General features: G+C 36.8%; 1 protein-coding gene across 2 annotated transcripts in view; it reads left to right on the forward strand.

Annotated features, from left to right (window-relative positions):
- The window catches only part of LOC114654560 (uncharacterized), a 166,965-nt gene extending 146,893 nt beyond the window's left edge, over positions 1–20,072 (forward strand). For both annotated transcript variants that reach the window (XM_028805176.2, XM_051929963.1), the window contains 3 exons: positions 1,219–1,243; positions 17,742–17,803; positions 18,397–20,072. In XM_028805176.2, the coding sequence (XP_028661009.2) occupies positions 1,219–1,243; positions 17,742–17,803; positions 18,397–18,410 (101 nt within the window). In that variant the 3' untranslated portion in view covers positions 18,411–20,072. The remainder of the gene's footprint in view (positions 1–1,218; positions 1,244–17,741; positions 17,804–18,396) is intronic.
- The last annotated feature ends 2,677 nt before the right edge of the window (positions 20,073–22,749 follow it).

Consider the following 22,749-nt stretch of genomic DNA (forward strand, 5'->3'; position numbering starts at 1 on the left):
TCCAATGAAGGTTTTTACTAATTAAAGTAATGTTTCCAAAATAATGAGATCAGGTTAGTAAATATTACTGACTCAGTAATTGATACAGATAGGTTCCCCATCATGCATGGACCTTTGTTAAGTTTCATAATAGAGCTCTCCAGTAAAATGCCTTACACCATGAATGGCACTCATTACAAAGAAAGTGCTTGTTACGTGTTACAGAAATAAAGAAAAGTGTACTGTTATGCTTACAGTTTGCTGTGGATCACAAGAATTAATGTTTGAATATTTTTAGAAAAGTGATCAATGATAAAAATACACATTAAAAACCTTAGATCAAATGTTATACTGCCATGGCTTAGCTTCATTAAAATCTTTCATTTGAAACCCTCAGATAAAATTTAAGGTACTGCCTTGACAACAGCTAAGAGGTAAAAGAAAGTATTTATACATGATTTTATGATTTTAATTTTGAAATTACACTTATTGGCAAATGCTCTGCAATATAATGAAAAGCTCATTTGCATGTTATTCACACAAAGATAACCAATCAATTTAAACACCAGTAAAAGCTATCACCTTCAGCAAAAATACAAACAATGCAAAGTTTCTACAACTAAGTACAAGATTTCAAGAGTATGGAACAGCTTATAGAAAAAAAGGATCATTCTGCTTCTGTACTATATGCAAGAAAGAAAAACATGTTCTTGACCTCCTTAGACACCAAATTGTTGAAATGTTCCTGGGTTTTTGTAAGATCTGTTGAAATAGGGGTCTGGATTGTCTTCGCCCTTTGTTGTAATGCACAAAAACTACAGTAACCTGTAAGGCCTTTATATTAAATTAACTAATACTCATGAAGACTCACAAAAATGTCTTAGTCATCTGAAAAAGTGGAGGCATTAATGTGCCCTCTTTATTGCTGGACCAATAAAAGCACTGTGGATACTTTTTGACTTATCCTCATACTTGAACAATAAACAAATTATAACTAAAATATACATTTAGTTGCGCTGTGCAACATATTTATATATAGAAGGATCAAAATTCTGTCCATTAGCTATGTTCTTCTGATTAGGATCATAAGGGCAAAATAAACGTGAAAAGCAGTCTTCAAACCAAGATTAGAACGCTTCTTCAAATTGTATGATTCAAGTCAAAGCTAGTCTTATTTTATTGGTTCAAATATTAACAAGTAAAAATGACAAATGTTTTATGTTTGTATCTTATAACCAGATGCAGCTGAAAGTAGTAAAGAAATGTAAGTTCTCTTTTTAATTGTATTTGCTATTTTTAAATATGTAGTATGAATGAAATTCTCCACAATTCAGAAAATAGCATGCAGAATATAATTGGTTAAACGTTTTAGAAATATACACTGTAACAGAAAAGGGAACCCTTGTGGCATCTTTTCATACTTGGAATAATATGAAGAAAGTTGCAGGTGTCAAAAAAGGTGCTTATTTAAGTGGTCACACAACAGGAGGACACAAAATATAGAAACAGACCAAACACACCAGGGCTGGGGCCTCATGTATAAACGGTGCCTACTGTATGCACAAAAATATTGCGTACACCCATTTCCATGCTCATATTGAGATGTACAAAAACTAAACTTGCTGTAAAGCTACGCATATTTTCACAGCAGCCTCAGACCATGTGTACGCATGTTTCTGCTCAGTTTTATAAATGGGTGGCACCCAGCATTAAAGCAGTGCTACTGTTTTGTGTGGCTTTCCTTTCTTTTTTAGAGTCGCATCCATGACAAGGGGTTTATCAAATACACCAAAATTAATTGCATATCGTTTACAAATTTAAGGCACTTGATTGTAATCAATCTGTAACAATATAATGGTGCACGGAATGGCCAAACTATTCCAACTACCACGGCTGCTATAGTGTTGTTAGAAGATATCACAAATGGAAGAATCAGAAGTGAGCGTGTATTTAGAGATCATACTGATTTCTTGTCCAGTGATGATGAATGGCTTCTAAGTTGATTTAGATTTCCAAGAGCTATCCTCTTGGAGCTGTGTGATGACTGCCTTTACAAAGGCAGACATTGAGGAATTGTACTCTCCCTGTTCCCTTGCAAGTTCTGTCCACCCTCTGGTTTTAACCACAGGAGCTTTTCAACATGAACTTGCTGACTCATTGGGCACTTCTCAGTCATCACTGAGTTGTGCCATGCCAGCTGTATGGGATTATATTATCCACTTGACATCCAGATATAAAAGATTTCCTTACAATGTGGTTGAACAGGCAAACATCAAAGTACAATTCACAGTAACATCCATTTTTACAAATTTAATCGGAGCGGTCGAATGCACGCACATTGCTATAAAGACGCCTTCAGAGAATGAAGTTACTTATGTATATTGAAAGCATTTCCACTCTATTAATGTGCAAATTATCTGTGATGCGAAATCTGATTAATATTGTAATAGTAATAGAAATAGTAGTGTTGGGAGCAAGCCTTTAAAATGGTGTTGTGTGTGATGGCTGGCTTCTCAAGAATAGAATACATTTAATATTACACCTTTGGTCATAATTAGTTATGTATCTGTATGATGTAACCATATAACATCATTACTTAGGGGATAGTGGGCAGGCACCCACTAAAAACATGGCTTCTCACCCCGCTCACCAACCCACTGACTAAGTGACATTAAAATGATGGTCATAAGTGTCTCACCAATAATTGCAGCAGCTCACTGCTCAAATGGTGTGAGCCCCGGAATTCCGCTACCTCCTTCAGTGGTATTGACACTCAGACGGTGGGCTGCAACTAGCCTTTTCACATTGGCTTTGATATCTGACCATTTCTTTTTTATTTCAGGCACTGTGTGACTTTTTGAACTTGAACTTTTGAATGCCTTCACCACACTGTGCCACTCCATCAATTTCCTTTTCTTGCTTATACCACTGCTTAAGCCACCAAATAATGTTTTTCCTTGCCTCTACTACACTTTTGCAATTGTCTTTTAACAAAACACTGAATGGAAGGGGTACTTATATTGATTAGCATGGGCTGTAGGTGTGTGCATGTGCATTAAAATTCATGTTGAATGGTATTTATAAAAAAAAAGTGCATAGAATTTGCTCACATACAGCTTTATGCCTCTGAATTTGTTTGTTTGTATGCCATGTTTTAGTGTGAATTCTATGCAAAGCATTACATGAAGCCCCAGCTCTCTCTCTCTCTAGGTCTTCTTAAGTGGGTTTACAATTCTGTCTCACGTGGAGATGCCTCATGCTAGTATCTTTCTAATCCTCCTTGGACCCTACCACTAATTTCTGCTTCACTCTCTAAAGAGCCTTAAAGTAAATTATTTTGTGGGTTTTTGTTACACTTGCAAGGTCTTTTGTTAGTAACGAGGATCAGCATTTGATGAATATAACAATGAAAACTAATTTAGGCTAACTCTACTCAGTGTAAATTTGTTTAACTTTAGCCATGACCTAATGAAATTCCCACAAAAAGACAAAGTTGCCAGTATCTTTCATTCTAAAAAGTGTTACAGAACTAATTCCAAGTCTCTGGGCTTCTACTTAATGATAGTCAGGGCCATATTGTCCAAGTGAAGAAAGATTGGGACAAAAATCAATTTTCCTTGAGTTGTTATTATGTCATATGTGTAAACTTTTCCATTACAGTAGTCATATTATCACATCACCTTGAGATCTCTATACATCAGCTAAGGTGCATGGGCCACCCTATCAAAAAAGGCCATGGAAAAAAGTGGGATCCATAGCAAAGTTGAAATGTTGAAACTATTAATACGAACAAGAGTCCTAACCTAATTTTTGCCAAAATGAAACTAGCAGAATTGCTGGGATCATCTTCCCTGAAAAGATAACTCAAAACTGAAATATTTGGCCTGCACAGAGAAAGTGTGGCATGCCCAGAGAACAATGCATGCTACAGTAAGAACCTAATATCAACAGTCAAGCATGGTGCTAGTTGCCTTATGGTTTGGGGATGCTTTGGTACATATATTCTCTATATTTGAAGGAACTAGGAGCCATACAGATAGAAATGATTAAGTTAAAAGCGTTTTCAGAATGATTAACAAATGGACATTTTAGAATGGCCTAGTCAAAATCTAGGCTGAAGGCCACTTGTTAAGGATGCATGCTTGAAAACCCACAAAATCCACTGAGTTGAAGAAGTTATACAGTAAGTAGTGGTCTTCTTTATAGCATTGTGAGATACACACAGGTAATGTATGCACATTGTTATTGTTGTATAACAGGTTATTGAAACCAAGCAGAAAAATAGTTTTTCACAAGTAATGCATTGGGTGTTGCACAACTTTCTTAAAGAAAAAATGAAATATATTTCAAACTTTTATGTTATTGGTTTACTTGGGTACTATTTCCTGTAATATGTTGTGATAATAATCACTATGTACTTTTTTTGCTACAAAGTAGCATGAAATTAGATAAAAACATTTACTTCAGGACTTCTAATCAGATGAGGGTAACACTTCACATGGTAAAGAATGTTTCAACCCTTCATTTTTTAATGGCCTCCTATATTTTTCATTATAAATGTCTTTCTGTCAACCGTTTTAGCCTGATCTTGTCCTGGTTATGCCATGGATAAGGAAAACAGTGTAAAGTTGCTAATTAGGAAAATGTGAAACATTTATGTTGTACATATTCCTTATTGTTTGTTCATGCACATTGTATCCAGCAGAGGGTGTTCTTTATCCCCTGGAATGTATTTCTTGATGCAGAATTGACTAGAACTACCCTGGCGGAAAATAATTGCAAGAGAGAGAAATGTGGTACAAAAAGAGATTTCTGTATTTAACTTGCTTTAAAAGGTAACATTCATTCCCAGAAATATAATGCATAACCCTGCGTACATACATATTTAGGCCAGAGAGAAGAATAAGGACATCACAGCCAAGTGGGAGAATGCTGACAAATCAGATGTCCCACCCAGCAACCAGAATGTCGGTGGCATAGTGACACTTCTGACATCGTTCTGGATCCTCGTCATTATAAACACTCATACAACTACATATACATAGGATTCATGTCAGAACTGGCTGGTTATTAATACCTTCCACAAACTCTGGTTTTTGTAACCATATTGGTCAAGCAGACATCAGCACTTCCCAAAACATCCTGCTTGTGTCTTTCACATATTTTCTGTTTTCCCTAACCTGTCATTTGTCAATCTCCCTTGCAGGCTCTCTGTCTCAGCTAAATTGCATAGATTTGTTAAATAAATTTCACAGATTACATGGCACAAATATCCTTCTTGCTACACACATGTAATTATTTCTATATCTAACATTCATGTAATTGTCTTCAGTCAAAGCCAGGAGTATATCTGAACCACTTCGGGTTAAGTTAGAAATGGCAAAGTTCAGAGATTTAGTGAATAGCCTTTGCTATAGACCATCAGATTCTCATATACCAAACAACAACATGTTTTCATGAATGAAAAAATGTTTGAAATATGTAAGAGAAAACTGAAATAATACTTTTCCTGAAAGATTGCCTCCTCAACCAATCTGACTTAAGGCCAACATGATGTAACTGCCATCCTTTTATTTCTAACTATAAATAAAGAAAAACAAAAGGGCTTTATCTTTTCCGTAGTAGTAATCAAAATATTGTTAATGTTGAAATTGTCTTTGATTGTCTAAATAAATGAATATCAAAACAAATGCACATATTTACAGAAAGCAGTTTTTTTGGTAACGAGGTATAGTCTACAAAAGGCAAAATGGAAAAATAAAAGCACTGCTAATATAAATATTGTATGGTGTTACTTCTGATTGTATGGTCTACTGTATATTCTGATTGTGTTGAATAATTGTACAGTGACATTCTGAATCAAGGTCAATCCATTAGAAATAAAATTAAAACAAAAGAAGTAGTGTAAATAGATGTATAAGACATTAATAAAAGACAAAAAAGTTAACAGTAGAGGAAATTTTACAAAGAGAGAAAAAAAACATTCACACCTAGAGGAATATTACAAACACCAAGTAGCATGTAGAGTGCTTTGTACAGTTCTGGATGCCATACTATAAAAGAAAGAAAGAGTGTGAAGGAGCTCTGCAGGGAGTAGATTTAATGATTTTCACGACTTTGATAATATTTTTCAGACTTCCGAATATTTCTTGCTGACATTCCAGTGTTTTCTGCATTTCTGAGTATGAGGATTCTGCATAATTCATTACTGTAGTTATAAATTATTATAGAACTGTTTATTTTGGATTTGCCACAACACACTTTAGTTTTTAAATTAGGTATGTCTTTATCTTAATTTTGATCTTCTGACCTGTCATTCTCTGCTGTTGTCCCTGCCACTTTCTGCTTCTTAGCAGTACAACTGAAAGCAAGTGCATCCTTCGGCTACTGGGGATTTCTGATATATATCAGGTTAAAGGAATTAAATTCCTTTACAAAAGAAGTTATCAGTGGACCTAATCCACATCTTCAAAATTATTAAAAACACTGATAAACCAAACCCAGCAGAACTTATTTAAAAAACAAATTAATGACTCAAAGACACAAGTGGTAATATCAAGAAGAAATGGAAGAAATTTTAAATGAGGGTAATGGACCAGATAGTGACTGGCTTCCAGAGGGAGAGGCAAATGCCTATTAAAGTTAAAAGTCTGCCAAACTAATCAAAAAATCAAAAATGTATCCAAATAGTCAAATTTAATCAATCAATAGACAAAATTACTGAACCTTGCCTTTGATCCTTTGCTTGTTTAAGCATGTTGTCAGTGTTTTTAGATTCTTCGGTCTAAAACTTGGACAGGTTTACAACGTGTGCTATCATCTTATATAATGGCTGTGTGATAAACATAAAAAACATAATTAACTTTAGAGAAGCTTGCAGGAAGAAATAAAAAAATGTTGCAAGACCAGCAAATAAAAATGGTCAAAAGGCAGGTAAAAGCAGGAAGAGCAAAATTAAGCAGCAAGCAACAAAACAACAGACAAAAAAAAGCAAAAGTCCTAGCTAGTTTGTTTAGAATTTGTCCATAAACTTCAGACATTATGCATACCAAACCACCATCTTAAGCACTTATTTTGTGATGATGTGTGCAATATGAGTGAACATGTTGTAGCAACCAGAGAAACAATTACGAGGGAAATTCAAAACGTTTCCACAGTTTCGTATTTTGTTGGAAACGGTGAAGGCAGAAGGAGTAGTAATTGGGCAATAAAAAGTTGGTACGATGCTGGGAAAATTGCATCGCAAAGGAAGGTGACTTTGTAGAAAAGTGATGCAATTTGTTTTTGTTTTTAAACGTCCCTTGTATATACTAAATGGCCGCATCAATAAAAACTGGTTGTGAAATGGTAAACTCCACATCATAAAGGTGATGTAATGATATTAGCATTATAAAGATAAAACTGACAGTTAAAAATACTTTTTAAAAAAAAGATATGACTAACTTTATAAAAAATAATAGCCATGACAAAATCATGACAAACATGGCTGCCTCCATGGAAATACTGTAAAAATTGTAGCAGCTGTGAAGAAGTTAAACCACAACATGGCGACACAGTGACATCATCAACATTATGTTAAATAAAAGCTGAAATAACAATTAAACAGAGGTTTTTAACCATGTTTATGACAGAATATAAGTGAGCTCTGCTGTTCTTTCATTGCTTGATCATTTGAATCATGTTCCTCATTCAAGTCTTTGTGCTCCGATTCTGCTCCTACTTTCATTTATAGTTTTAATTTCCTCACTTTTCCTTTTTCTTCAGTTGCTAGCTTAAAAAAAACTTTAAATTACACCAGTAATGGCTTTAAAGTGCACAGTGTACAGATACATCCTTTGTGCTCTAAAAAAATCTTCAAACCCAATCAGTAGTTAATCTTAACTGTTGAAAAAAAACTTGATGATCTGTGCCCATATTTATTAAGTGTCTCAGAGTAGGAAATCATCCAAACTGGCTCAAAAAACTCAGAGTGACTTAAATTTGGTCCTGCTCCTAATAGTACTAGTAGTATAATTTTATCAATTTTCCTAATTTAGAAAATTACTCCTAACTTCACCAGGATTTAGGAGAGCATGTGAGCAGAAGATAGCATTCCATCAAAGAACATATTTCTGGAAAGAAGAAAGACAACAATGAACTCATAAAAGGATATGGAATAATATTTGTAACAAATCTTGTATGCCATGTGATCGTTCCATCTATGTGAAGAAGCTATGCGCTGTCAGACAAAATTGAAGTCTTGGAAACTTTGTTTTTGGCCACAGGAAAAAATGCAGGTTTGCATTAACAATGATTTTGGAATATCACAACCAACGATTTCTCATATATATGCACCAAACTTTAAACATCCTTGCCACGGATGAGGTAGTATGCAGATTTATACATACAGTATACACAACACTTCATATAAAGTAATGTTAAAGAAAGCTGCATTCCAGCAAATCACTGGTTTTCCTGGAGTTACTGTTGTGACTGATGGCACACACATCAAGATCATTGCCACATTAGTAGATGAGCATGCATATGTGAAAAATGTGAATTGCAAGCAATATCACAGTATCAACATAAATGCAAACTGTACTCTAGAACCCAACATATTACCCTAAAGATAGGTGAGGCTGGATGCATGATTGACACCGAAATGTCACACAGGTACACTGAGCTCTGCATTTTAAAAACCCCTGGAACATTCACCTTATATGTTACAAGCCTGGGAACACTCAAGAAGGTAGGTATTGACTACTTGAGCATTAGAATAATAGAGCTTCACAGAAAATAAGGAAGTGATCTCGGAGAGAAGCACGGCATGTAACACTGGAAGATGATCAGGAATATTGAGTGAATGTGACTTCAGCAACAGTGCAGGAATAGCTGTGACTAGTTTCAGTCACTATTATTTTACAAGGCATTGCTCATGGCTCTAACAGCAGGAAGGTGATTCTACTAAAAGTACAGCTGAAAATAACTCATTGTTAAAGAATTGTGCCCATTATTGGCCTTTGCTATCATTCAGTTTGCGTGTCCTAGTGGTTCCACCTTGGTGCTTATTTCAGTATTATTCTTGATGTTTATTGTGAAGTGGCAACAATTACATGCAGCTTAGCAGAATACCCTGCCTTATTATGCTTTTCTTCTTCTTCTTCTACTCCTTCTCACTGCTACCTTCTGGCTTAGGGTACCATAAAATTATGATATCATTCATTCTCAAACGTGAACTCGTACTTCTAGCTAGGAGTAACTACTTGTCTACTTCTCATGTCCTACACTGGGACAAGAAAAATTCTCATCCTAGCCAGACTTTTAGTGTAATTCTTAGGAGTAATTCAGAGATGCTTTCATAAATACAAGCCCTAATATACTTTTGAAAACATGACACCGAAAAGTCATGAAGTTAAAATAATAAGCGAAAAAGTAAAAGACAGCATAATTGTTGAGTTTAAAGAATGGGCAAATGCATCTGCGAATAACTGTTGATGAGGATCAAGTCTTTTACATCACTTATGCATATTGTGTAAGATGACAGGAACGAGGGGTATTTGTGCAGTACACACAGTGTTCATACCGTACTTATTAGTTTCAGCTGTGGCCTGCAGAGGGCGCTCCAGCTGCCCAAACCCGACTCAGGCAATGCAGGACACAAGTTCAGCAAACACATTTTTATTTTTTTCTTGCGAGAAATGTTTTCCCTCATTTCCCACCTTTACAGCACAGCCCTAAGCACAATAACCATAAAACACACTTTTTTTCTTTTTTCTTCTCTTTTCTCTCTCATGTCCTTCAGCTCCACTCCTCCTCCAGCAAGCTTTGTCTCACTCCCTTCCAACTCTGGTCCTTGGAGTAGTGGCAGATGGTTTTATTTTATAGAGAACCCAGAAATCCTCAAGGTATCTGGGGATCTCCTTCCAGCAGCATCTCCTTCCAGGGACTCTGCCAATCCCACAACCCCCCTGTCGGCATCCACGGAAATGAACAGGGCTGCAGCGAACTCCAACTCCCAGCATGCTCTTCGGGAATCCATGGATTCACAGCAACCCAGAGGGGCTGCCATCTAGCATCCCGGGGGGAGATAATGTCTTGAGTCTGCTCTCTCCCCAAGTCCTTCCACAAGAATTGTGTTTCGGCCAGGCAAGGATCCTGGCTGTCTGCAACAGAACCCCCCCCCCAGGCCCCCGAGCATTATGGGGCGAAGCATCCAGTCCCACGTGGGCTGTCTTCCTCCAACAGGGGGTGTCCATGATAGCCAGTACACGGCTCCGCCATGAAAGATAAAAACATGAAAGTGACGGGAAGATGCTGTGCTGACATCAACTACCGGCATATACCTTCCTCCAAGTCGAGCAATGTCTCCAACCTTGACCCGGCTGGTGTCATTCATAACACAGCCACTCTCCTCCTGCTCGCACCCTGTGGGATTGGAAGCAGGATGGGAAGTTTTGCTTCACTTTATGCCCAGCTGAGAGGCCTCCACCACACGTAAGTGCACAAACTCACATGCAGCACTGTTTGGAGAACTGGTCTTCCTTTTTGCTGTCTTTCTTCTACTCTGGGATGCAGCAACAGTCTGGGTCTCTCTATGGCAAGAACAGAGACTGCTCACTTCAACTTTCAAGGTTTCTTTATTTAGTCATGTTTACACAAGAAAACATGAAATTTGCCTTCTCAGTTGCATCTAATAACAAGACAGAAAGAAGTAAAACAAAAGAAATAGAGACAAGACAGGTTAAGGTAAAGCAGTTTGATAGTGCATATTTGCACAAAAATGGTTACAGGATACATATCAAACCGTAATCATTTCCTCCGATATTCCTTATTAAAAAGTCGTATGGCACTAGGAAGGAAGGAATTTCTGGAGCGATTTGTGTGGGTTTTCAAATCGATTATCCTTCGTGATTTACTGAGGCTAAGTTCTATATGTAATGGATGTCTGCCATCAGTTGAGATGATTTCCAGTCTCTTTACCATTGTTCTCTGACACAAACTTGACAGATTGTCTGCATCAGCCCCAATAACGTTAACTGCATGCTTAGTAATCTGCTAGAACGTTTTAAAATTTTTGTTTGTCAGACCATTTCAAATAATTTTTTTTGCATTTGCATTCCAGTTAAGATTGTTATCTAGGTTAATTCCTAAGTATTTATATTCATTCACTATTTCCAACTCCTCCCCCAAAACAACAATGGGTGAACATACAGATTTATGTCTCTTAAAATCAAATATCATTTCTTTGGTCTTTTTTACATTCAGAGTGAGATATTTTTTATTACACCAATTTACCATCCAGTCTACTTGATTTAAATAGTGGCTTTCATCCTCTCCAGATACAGTGTCATGGTGTCATCAGCATATTGGTAATAGAGCAGTGGTCATTATTCTGTCTCAGGTCACTTGTGTATAGAGTAAATAGTAATGGTGATAAGACACAACCCCTGCGGATGTCATGTGTTTGAATGAATGACTTTTGAAAAAGCGTCCTGTACTTTGACTGTCTGTGAATGGTTTGCTTCCCGGTTCCTCCCTGTGTGGATAGATAGATAGATAGATAGATAGATAGATAGATAGATAGATAGATAGATAGATAGATAGATAGATAGATAGATAGATAGATAGATAGATAGATAGATAGATAGATAGATAGATAGATAGATAGATAGATAGATAGATATAGCGCTTTGAGTACTGAGAAAAGCGCTATATAAATGTAATGAATTATTATTATTATTTTTATAAGAAAGTCCTGAGTCCATAATGTGACAAGTGGGTTTACATTCATACTATTCAGTTTCCCATATGAGGCTGTGGCGCAGTGGTAGTGGTAGTGCTGCTGCTTTGCAGTAAGGAGATTGTGGGTTCACTTCCCAGGTCCTCCCTGTGTGGAGATCGCTTTGAGTAGTGAGAAAAAGCGCTATATAAATGTAAAGAATTATTATTAGAATTATTATGATACTGAATGCTTAAGAAAAATCCACAAATAGCACTCTCACAAATGACCCAGGCTGATCAAGATAAGTAAAGATGATATACAGTAAGATGAAATGATTTGATATAAGATAACAAGTAGAGCATCTTTAACACTTCTGTTTTCACAGTAAGCAAATTGAAAAGACTTTGTCTCTGTCATTAAAATGTTTTTCACCAAACGTTCAAAGCATTTCATTGAAATAGAGGTGAGTGCCACTGGTCTGTAGTCATTCAGACAGTTTGGCCTGGAAACTTTAGAAGCAGGGGTAATGATTGTTTCTACAATACCACAGGTCGGAGACCAGTTAAAAAGCAAATGAAAAACTGGAGAGAGCTGCTTAATGTAGGACTTTTGTATGGTTGTTTTTTTCTTGTTTCAGTTTGTTTGTACTTTGGTAGTAGGAGAATAACGATGTGGTCAGACGCACCCGGGGTAATCTATGATGCGATACATAGGTGCCAGGGATGTTCACATAACACTTATCTAATGATTTGTCCCCCTAGTATTAATATTCACATACTGATGGTAATGTGGTAATACTGATTCCAGATTGCATAAATTAAAATCACCCATTACAAGTTGGAAAGAGCCAGGGGCCTCATGCATAACGGCGTGCGTAGAATTCGCACTATAACATGATGTAAGCACAAAAGCCGAAATGTACTTACGCACAGAAAAATCCAGATGCATAAATCTGTGCGTTCGCCAACTTCTACATTCTTCCGCTACATAAATCCTGGTCAGCGTGAAAAGTAACGCTCGTGCACGCACCTGCTGTCCCGCCCCAAATCCTCCCAGAATTACGCCTCTTTGAATATGCAAATCAATATAAATATCCCTTAAGCTCAGCGTTCTGTGAAAAGGCAATGGCAAAAGTACGAGGAAAAAATAGAAGAATTTCAGCGAATACCAAATGGAGGCAAAGAAAAACGTACTATTTGTTGGTTTAAACAGTTATATAAGCAACAGAAGGAAGTTGATCGAGTGACATAGAGTGTCGGAGAAACTCGAAAGCACAAGTTCACAAAGTCGCACAGTTCCCGAAATAAAAAAGAAGTTGTCACATATCAAAGTCGGCGTTAAAAATGCGTGAAAGGTCGTAGCCCACCGTCTGAGTGTCATATGAAAGCTTATTAGGGTACAGTGAAAAAAAAAAGACACACAGTGTGAAAAAAAGCACGAAATGTCAACTTTAATCTCTAAATTTCCACTTTAACCACGTAGTTTATTTTGTCATTAAAGTAGAACATCATAAAATTGATCTTAAAATCGTTTAATTTACTAGTTTCTCAAATCCCATCGTAACTAAAGTAGCACGTTAAATGCTTTGTTTTGTTTTTGATCTTATATGTGCTCTATGTGCCTGAATCACTACGTGCTCTTCCTCTGACAGGACACAGAATCCATTACATTCATGATATTACTGCTCTCTGAATAATTAAAATACTGGGATGTATACGTGATATCATTTTCATGATGATATGAGTTAAAGCATGTTATTAAACATGGGAACACGGTGGCGCAGTGATTATTCATGTCTTATGCAAGATGCTTGCTGTGCCATGCGCAACCTTCGATGAAATGCTTTATTACAGAAGTACTGTCTTTTTCAAATGTACTAACCCCCAATTCCTGTCCTTACTTTTCTTTCTCCAAATACCTAATCACCACACAATCAGCTCTGTAATAGATGTTAAGCCATCTGTAAGCTTAGAACGCCGATTCTTCAGAACTTTTAAGGAACATCGAAATATCTTCATAATGTTTAATTAGTCTATCCATCTATCCTTTCAGTGTCGCGCCAGCCACAGCATGAATACAGTGCAAGGCAGGAACAAACCGTGAACGAAACGAAGTTTCTTGCTAGCGCTGCGGCACAGTGTAGTTAAAGTTTTATCTGTATAATATAATAAATATATTTTGCTGCATTTCATCTTAAAAATGATATCGTCATCATATGTAAATACGCTCTTTATAAAGTGGCTCAGGTTGTGCAATATTATAACTATCATAAGTACAATTACCTCATGGTAACTTGCAAGTACAAACAGTTCTATAAGGAGCACTTGATGGACTGATTGAGTGCGTGTATAGTTCTTGGGATGAAACTGTTTGTGAACCGCGAGGTTCGAATAGGAAAGGCTCTGACGCTGGCTGAGGCAGTGTGTGCTTGATGCTGTATACCGATAATTCTCTTTCCGAATGCTGTAGATCTGTGATTCACACTCAGATACAGTGATATAAATACTCTGAGTGGTGCAGTGAGAGTAATATAGAAAAAGATGATCCGCTGTGGAAACCCCTAATGGGAGCAGCTGACAGAAGAAGAAGAAGGTGCAGTGAGAGTAACGACGCTAAAGCAGTTATGGTATTTAGAATAGTTTGACCATTCTGTAGACCATTATATTGTTACAGGTTAATTACAATCAGATGCATTAAACTACCGTAATAAACAATATGTGGTTAATTTCAGTGTATTTATAAAACCGCGTCAGGGATGTGGATCTAAAAAAGAAAGGGAAACCACACAGGAACAGTAGCACTGCTTTGACGCTGGGAGCCGCCAGTCTGCAAAACCAAGCAGAGAACTTGCGTATGACCGGGTATGAGCTACCGTGGAAATGTGCTTGGCTTTACGGCAAGTTTAGGTTTTATACATCGCGATTTGAACATGGAAACGTTCTTATGCAACATTTCTGTGTGTACGCACCGTTTATACATGAGGCCCCAGGTGATTTGGTTTCTAGTTTCTGAGCAGTTTCAAGAATCGTTTCAGTTGCAGCTCTCACATCAGCACACGGCGGTATGTGAACTGTCAGAAATAATTTATTAAACTCTCGTGGTACACAGTATGGGCGAAGTCCAATTATGAGTAGTTCAATATTTGGCATGCAGATGCGCTCTTTTACAGTGACATTCTTGCACCAGCTTTTGTTAAATTAAAGGCAGACCCCACTGCCCACCTGCTTACCAGAGGCTGGGTTTCTGTCTTGCCGTACACAATCAAATCCATCCACTTCAACAGCTGTATCTGAGTTAGTATTCTTAAACCAGGTCTCAGTAAAGCACATCATATAGCTTTCTCGGTACACAGATTCTCTCAGCTCGTCCAGTGTACTCCACAAAGACTGTGCATTTCTCATGATGAGGATGAAAAGGTGTTTTAAAACTTCTCTGTCTTAAGATGTACTCGAAGTCCACCTCTCTTTCCTCACTTTCTGGGTTTCAAAGCTTTTAATTGGTACGTTAGTAGTACTTGGAGAGTAACTGGTAGCTGGTCTCAATGATAGCAGTGCATCCTGGCTGTAAATGAACAGCGCCGGCCAGACACCTAGGGTTTCCCACTCAGGTAGAGCATCCCATTGGATTACAAAGATGACAACGATCAAAAGTAAAAAACTTTCACAAATGTTATAAAGCATTTTACAGAAATAAATACAAACTATTAAAAGAAAACAAAAGAAGTGATTTTATACGATTTAAGAACAAAAAACAGGCACAAAACACAGAGAGATATACTGAGAGTGCCGTTCATGAGACTGCCGTCAGTATTTGGGGCAGGGCAGTCCGCGGGTACCAGCACATACAAGCTAGTACCTTGGCTGTTTCCGCACCTGGTATTATTTACTTTCAGGACCCCTTTGCTCTGCACCTCTTTCGTCACATACCTGTACTGCCACGTCTAGCTGGCTGGAGAGTCACAGCCACTTGTGCGCTGCCTCCAGGGGTGCCTCAGCCATCCTCTCTAGCCCCTCAGCCATCCGCTTCAGTAGACCCAGCACCTGCAAAACATCCCATATGGGCTGGAGCATCAAATCCAGCTCAAGTACAGGAAGCACACATTCATTAGTCTTAAATGGCAGCACAACTGTGAGCTATTACACCTGTGCACCTCTTGTGAAGGCTAAGTCAGGTGTACTTTGGGCTTGGAGTAGAGGTTTGCTGTCCCCACCTCTGCCCATTTAGCGGTGGGCTCCCGTAACACACTCTCCACTTCTTTTTCTGCATCGGGTAGTGCGGCATGGCCCTCCACCACCCCCTGCTCCATCTGCTTAGTCCTATTCTAAGACTCCAGGTGCTCCTCCACCAGCCGTTGCCTTTTGGCCAACAGCAGGTTCCAGTCTTCGTCCGTCGACTCCTCTGAATCCACCCCACCGTCATCCAACAGATCTGCATGCTTTGGCCACAGACGCGGATCCGTATAGTCTCAGTCTAAGAGGTAGGAAGAGACATGTAACATTCCCAGTGCAAACTACCACCTGGGCCCTGCACCCACCTCTTGGATCCTGTCCACCGGAGCTTGCGTCTTTTGGGTGACCTGCAGAGGGTGCTCCAGCTGCCCAAACTCAACACAAACAGACACAGGACACAAGTTCAGCACATACATTTTTATTTTTTTCTAGTAGAAAACATATTTCTCTCATTTCCCACCTGCACAGCACAGTCCCAAGCACTATAACCACAAAAGCACACTTTTTGTTCTTCCTATTTCTCTTTTATTTCTCTCTCATATCCTCTCTGGTAAGCTTTGTCTTACTCCCTCCCGACTCTAGCCCCCAAAGTAAATGCAACTGGCTCCTTTTATAAAGCACCTGGAAGTGCTCCAGATGTCCTTGATTTCCTTCCAAGTACGGCAACATTCCTGCCATGAAGGGCACAGTCAATCCCATAGCTCACCCTGGTGGCATCCACGGAACCCAACAGGGCTGCAGCAAACGCCAACTCCCAGTGTGCCCTGCAGGAATCCGTGGAGCCATAGCAACCCAGGGGGGCGACACAGCCTTGTTAAATGTAATTGCAGTACCACTGGTAGAGCCATTAACAAGAGGGAAACAGCTCTGAAACCATACATAGTGAGTGCAATTCTCATGTTGTCTAATTCCTTACATGTTTTTAAAAGAATAGTAGCAAATCAAATTTATGTGCCTAACATTAGAAATTTCTAAATGCTGAATGAGAACAGTTTAAATAAAAAAGTTAGATTTTTTTAAGCATATAGTGCATTCAATTATTTTAAACACCTGGAAAGAGAGAGAGGTTGGGAGCATACGCTGACTGTGCGTTGCTGCACTCCCCATACGACCGACAAACTACCTGGATTGTGACCCGAGTGCAGCAGGTGACACCTCAGCACCACACTGGAACAGTGTGAGATTTGTTTTTGGAAGCTGGAGTGTGAATCCTGCCACCAACCCCCAAGTTTCCTCTGTATGTTGGAGGACCTGCTTGCTGGGCTGGATGCAGAATGACTTTACACCCAGGACAAAGAAATTGCATGTGAAGGGCCTTATGGAGTAGAGCCACTTCTAGCGTTTATGGGATTCAAATCGGTAAGATAAACCTGAAATAAATGGTCCCAAAACACGACAGCATATAGACTCTGCTTCTAGCTATACTTACTTTTTCTTTTCCTTTCTCTCATAATTACATTCTCTGGAATTCCTCAAAATGTATTTTATTATCTAGCATCTGAATCTGTTTTGTTTGAACTGTAATATTAACTTTAATTGATGTTACTAATTTTTAATTATACTTTTCCACATATAGTAGTTTCGGGTATTTAATAAAAAGTATTCACAATTATTAAATATTATAATTGTATATAACTCCTATAGCAAAAAACAAAAGCTACTATTACTCATAAACTGATAAACAAATATGCAAGTTAGCAGATAAAAAGATGTAAGTGAGTATGAAAGGTAATAAAGTTCAGCTTTATAATAACTAAATATGTCCAAATAATTTGTGTGATCTTTTTGTAGCACTTTTTTTAACTCATAATTTTTCTTTTTTTTTTAAACAGAAATTCTGCCAACAAAGACAGTGTAATGCTTCTTGGTCTGAAGGCAACTGCTGATGATCATGGTGGGTGCTTGAATAAAATACATTGACCATTTAATGCATTGAAATGATAGATAGATAGATAGATAGATAGATAGATAGATAGATAGATAGATAGATAGATAGATAGATAGATAGATAGATAGATAGATAGATAGATAGATAGATAGATAGATAGATAGATAGATAGATAGATAGATAGATAGATAGATAGATAGATAGATAGATAGATGGTATTGAAGGCACTGGATAAATCAAAAAACATAATCCTCACATTCCTACCAGCTTTGCCCAGGTGAGATAAACCTTGTGGAGCCAACAGAAAACTGGTCCTGCAGTTTTTTTCTGTGTGTAGATTCTTCAGGTGTCTCCTCACTTGGTTTTCAGTTATATACAGCCCATACTGATGGTGAGAGGGAGACTCATGACTAGCAATTCCAGTTGAAGTGGAAGGAGTTGTTTATGTATTAGGGATGGAGCGGAGGGACATGTCATTGGAAGAAGAGTATGCCCATTCTTTAAGTGTTGGTTTTGATTTAATTTATCTTAATTTTCTTTTGGAAATACTACTACCATATTCTGTTTCACTAATTTTGAATGTTTCTTTTCATTTGCAGGATCCGGAAGATAAAATGAAGATCATTAGTAACGACAGAAATTCCAAAAAAAATTTATTTTACAGTAAAACTTATTTTTCCAAATGTGACAAATCAAATACAGTACATACAGTTCTTTTATGAACAACCGCAACAGGCATGAGAAAATGTCATTGTCCATTTTTGTAATTGAATCCATACTTTAAGTGCATTTTCAAGTGCTTTCTTTTTATAACGTGACACAAAATCTTCCTAAAGATAAATCATTTGAAACTAAATTTGAAACTTATGCACATTGTGCTTTATTATACTTCCTACCTTTTCTTTTCACATTTTATGATGTTACTTCAAAGAATGCAAGTAAAGAAGCCATAACCATACTGTATACACTGTACTGAAAGAAAAAGGAAAAACACTGCTCATCCTTTACTTGATTCTCCACTGCCATTATATTGTGTCCTTTTTACATATATTAGATAATTTTTATATTGCAGTTTATTCTTTAGAATTTGCTAATGAATTCAGTAATAAGAAAATCGTATTTTAGAATGCAAATAATGAAAATAGAACTGCTTGGTGATACAGGTAGTTGATTTTAATAGCCTAATCTGGTGTATTAATGATATTCAAATGGTCTAGACAAAATGCACTGTGTAAAGTTTTTCATTACAACCAATTTTACAGTTATGAGGTTTGTGCCTGCCTTTTAAGATTGTTTGTACTTAGCAACTTGTTGCTGTTGTCCACTTCATGCAAATGCAACAATAATACATTCAGTATATTTAAATTGTGGTAAAATATTACTTTCAAAATACAACACAATACATTCTAATTTATAGTTCCACTTTGAGAATTATACATTCAAATTTTAAATAGAACATCACTGAATTTTTAAAAAATCTTCGTATATGTAGAACTGATGTTTGCTTGGGTCATTATACTGAAAACTGTGCTGAATATATTTATGCTTCTTGTAAAATGGAATATAGGCAAAACATGTCTGAATGGACTGCTGAATTTCATTCTTTTCCTTTTAGTTTGAAATTTATATTTGACTAATGCTTTTTGTATTTACTTAAATAATTGTCTTCAGTAAAATTCTGTACAATTGGGTGACTTTATTGAATATTTTCCAAGTTTAATGCTATTTTCTCATCATTATTAAATAATTACAGAGATAGAGCAACTCTATATAAAATAATTTCATGTTTCATTTAACACAATTTTATGTACAATACACTGTGTGCTAATAAACAATAGTAGTTACATCAATGAACTTTCTTGATTTTGCCACAGTGCATCAAAGAGATCTGAACAAAGTGAATTGTGCCTTGGTACAATCATTTCTTTACTTTGATCGATTTTTGTTTTTCTTTAACACTAACATATATAGCTGAACACTACTGAGATTGCATAATCACATTTTTAAAATTTTGTCAATATTATAAAAAAGTTACTGGAGATATTAATTTATTTCCATTTTTAAAAGATATTACTCTAAAGTTCAATTTTGCCTAGTTGGTTATAATATTTTTATTTTGTTTGATGTTCAATTTATACATTCAGGAATAAATATAGCTTAATTGAATTTTGCATTTTGGGGTTCACATTATGTGACAGCGACTTTTATTCTTGTAAGGTCACTGTTTTGTTTATGCCTTGTATGTTGATTCAATAAAATTATTGTTGAGCTTTTATTTCAGCATGTTTTGATATTTACTTTGTTATATATGATATAGATTTATAATAATAATAATAATAATAATAATAATAATAATCAGTATTATTTAAATTGTTTTACAGAGATTGTGCGAGATTGTAATTTTTATATTATATCTGAACCAGATACCTTGCTCTTTAAAAATTCCGGAATAAGATAAAGTGGAAAATTAGCTTGGTGACAAACCAAGAAGTGAATTGCTCCTTCATATTTCCATAGACTCAGGTTTGATTCCTAGGCCAATCACTGCTTCGTGAATTTTACAAAATCTGCCCATTTTCCTCATCGCCACATGTGTTTTTCCCTGTGTAAATCCTGAGCACCACTGGGCAAATCACATGTTTTGTTGAATCTTCAAGTGAAAGGGAATAAACATAAACATGAGATGCATCCACACATTTTAATACATGCTGCTATATATAGCACTTCCAAAATGTATAATATTGAGAAAAAAAACACAAACCATTAAATGTGGTATGCCTGCAAGTGAGTGTGCCTCTAGTTGATACAGTAAAGCTTTTTATCTTTTCATTTTTAAGGCCTCAGAACTTTTTTACTTGATAGTCCTTCAATTAAACCTTGAAAAATATTTTCCACAGTGAAATAAATAACCTAACCTATTAACTTTTAACGTTGTTGTGTTGAAGATATATTCAGAGAGAAAAAAGTGAAGTATTTCACAAAAAGAACATCTCATCATCTTTTTAACATTAAGGGGTGCTTCTATTATGCCTTGGGGTTGTGTGCAGCCAGTGGCACAAGAAATATGGTGTGTTAGGAAGAAAGCATAAATTCAGCTAAACATCAACAAATTCTAAAAGCTAATGTCTCAAGTGTACTGCTAGTGCAAGTAATTGATATGAGTTAAGACAATTTTAAAAATTCAACATGCATCTAATAAATTTTTTCCAGGAATCTTTTTTGTTGTTTTGGAGGCTATGAATATTAAAGTTCATTTCAGAATGTGTATTTTGTTTACAGGTAACTTCAGGAATTAATATATAATTTGTTATTATTACAGCTTCATTTGATAGTCCCTTTGTTGAGGCACAACTCCTAGGCTTTTTAGCATCCATGATTGTTTAGAGTTTATTTGAGTGTATTAGTGTTCCTGATTGATTTTTAATTTCAGAATACATTGCTATCTAACACCAAGTAAGTGAAGAAATTGAATCTGCAAAGAGGAGCATTATTTCAAAATGACAATAATCCAAAACATACCTCAATACTAGTCATGAAATACTTAATAAAACACATGATTAAAGGATTTGCATGAGCTTCACTGACTTAAATGTTATTAAAAATCTGTGGGCAGATTTCACACATAGTTCATACAAGAAAACCTAAGAATATTTCTAAGCTAGAAAAGTTTTGCAAGAGCTAAGATTCTTAGTGGTCTAAAAAATACATTTGGAAACTCGGATTTCTGTCACATGAGGTGTTTCTAAATACTGACTGACAAGATGCCTATACTTTCAGTACTTTCTATGTGTAATACTTTACATTTACTGACATAAAATTTCATCTGCCACGATCTGCTCAAGCCTGTTACCCACCCAAGTCCTTCTGTAATAATTTATATATATTAAAAATAGCAGCGGCCCTGGCACTGACCCCTGTGGAGCACCACTCTTAACATCAGCCAATTCTGATAAGGTTCCTTACATCATCACCCTCTGCTTCCTGTGTCTGAACCAGTTCTGCACCCATCAAACACATCACTTGAACTCCTACTCCTTTTAGTTTGATGCCCAACCTCTCATGTGACACCTCATCAAATGCTTTCTGAAAGTCAAGATAAATAATATAATACTAGCCAACCCGCAGCGTAGCATACACCGCATAATTATTTATTGATGGGTGAACACTTCCTGAAAGACACAGTTGTCCAAATGGGGTGGGTTTGAGGATACGACTGTGAGTGAATGAAAAGATGGAACTCTGGAGAGAGCAACATACAATTGTCCGTGACTGAAAACTAGTTTTGGCAGATACAGGCATATCTTTTTGAAAGTTTGTCCCTGCTCCTTATTAATTGTCATTGCAAAGGCCAATCTAACAGGAAATTGTCTGCATGTAAAAGGCAAATTTGAATCTGATGGGGTCAGGGAAATCCGGGGAAAATGGACAGTTTGTGAGGTAGCAGCTGCGATTGTTTTACACTCTAGGACATTGCGGTGAATGCTGGTAACAGTCAGTCTAGTGCCTTTACAGAGGCTTCTTGCTGGCATGAGGTTTCTGAGAAGCATGACGCTTGAACTAATTTTAAGTTTGAGTTTATGCGAAGGCATGCCAGTGGGAGTAAGACTGCTAAGAAATTCTTCGGGGAATGAAAGTTGATGTGTGGGATCGTCTGTGATGATGGAGTCAACACTGGTGAAAGTTACTTCGTCGGTAGGGATAAGTTTCAGAACATGTTCATTAAGGTGTAGCGAGTCTTCGTTGGTGACGCTTGATATAGTTCGCGTACTGAGTTGTTCTGGAGTCACAGTTGAGAAGTCGATGTCGCCACATAGTTGTTGAACGGGATCAGAAATAAAAGGAAAACAATGTGAAGGTAATGTTGCAGGTGTTCCGTTTTTCCCGTCTTGCGAAATCTTGTTCGTGAGGATGAGCTGTCATATTTGTCGTCAGTGTAAGTACATGCATGTGAC

Source organism: Erpetoichthys calabaricus, chromosome 7 (genome assembly GCF_900747795.2).
Source record: "Erpetoichthys calabaricus chromosome 7, fErpCal1.3, whole genome shotgun sequence".
NCBI classification, from domain to species: domain Eukaryota; kingdom Metazoa; phylum Chordata; class Cladistia; order Polypteriformes; family Polypteridae; genus Erpetoichthys; species Erpetoichthys calabaricus.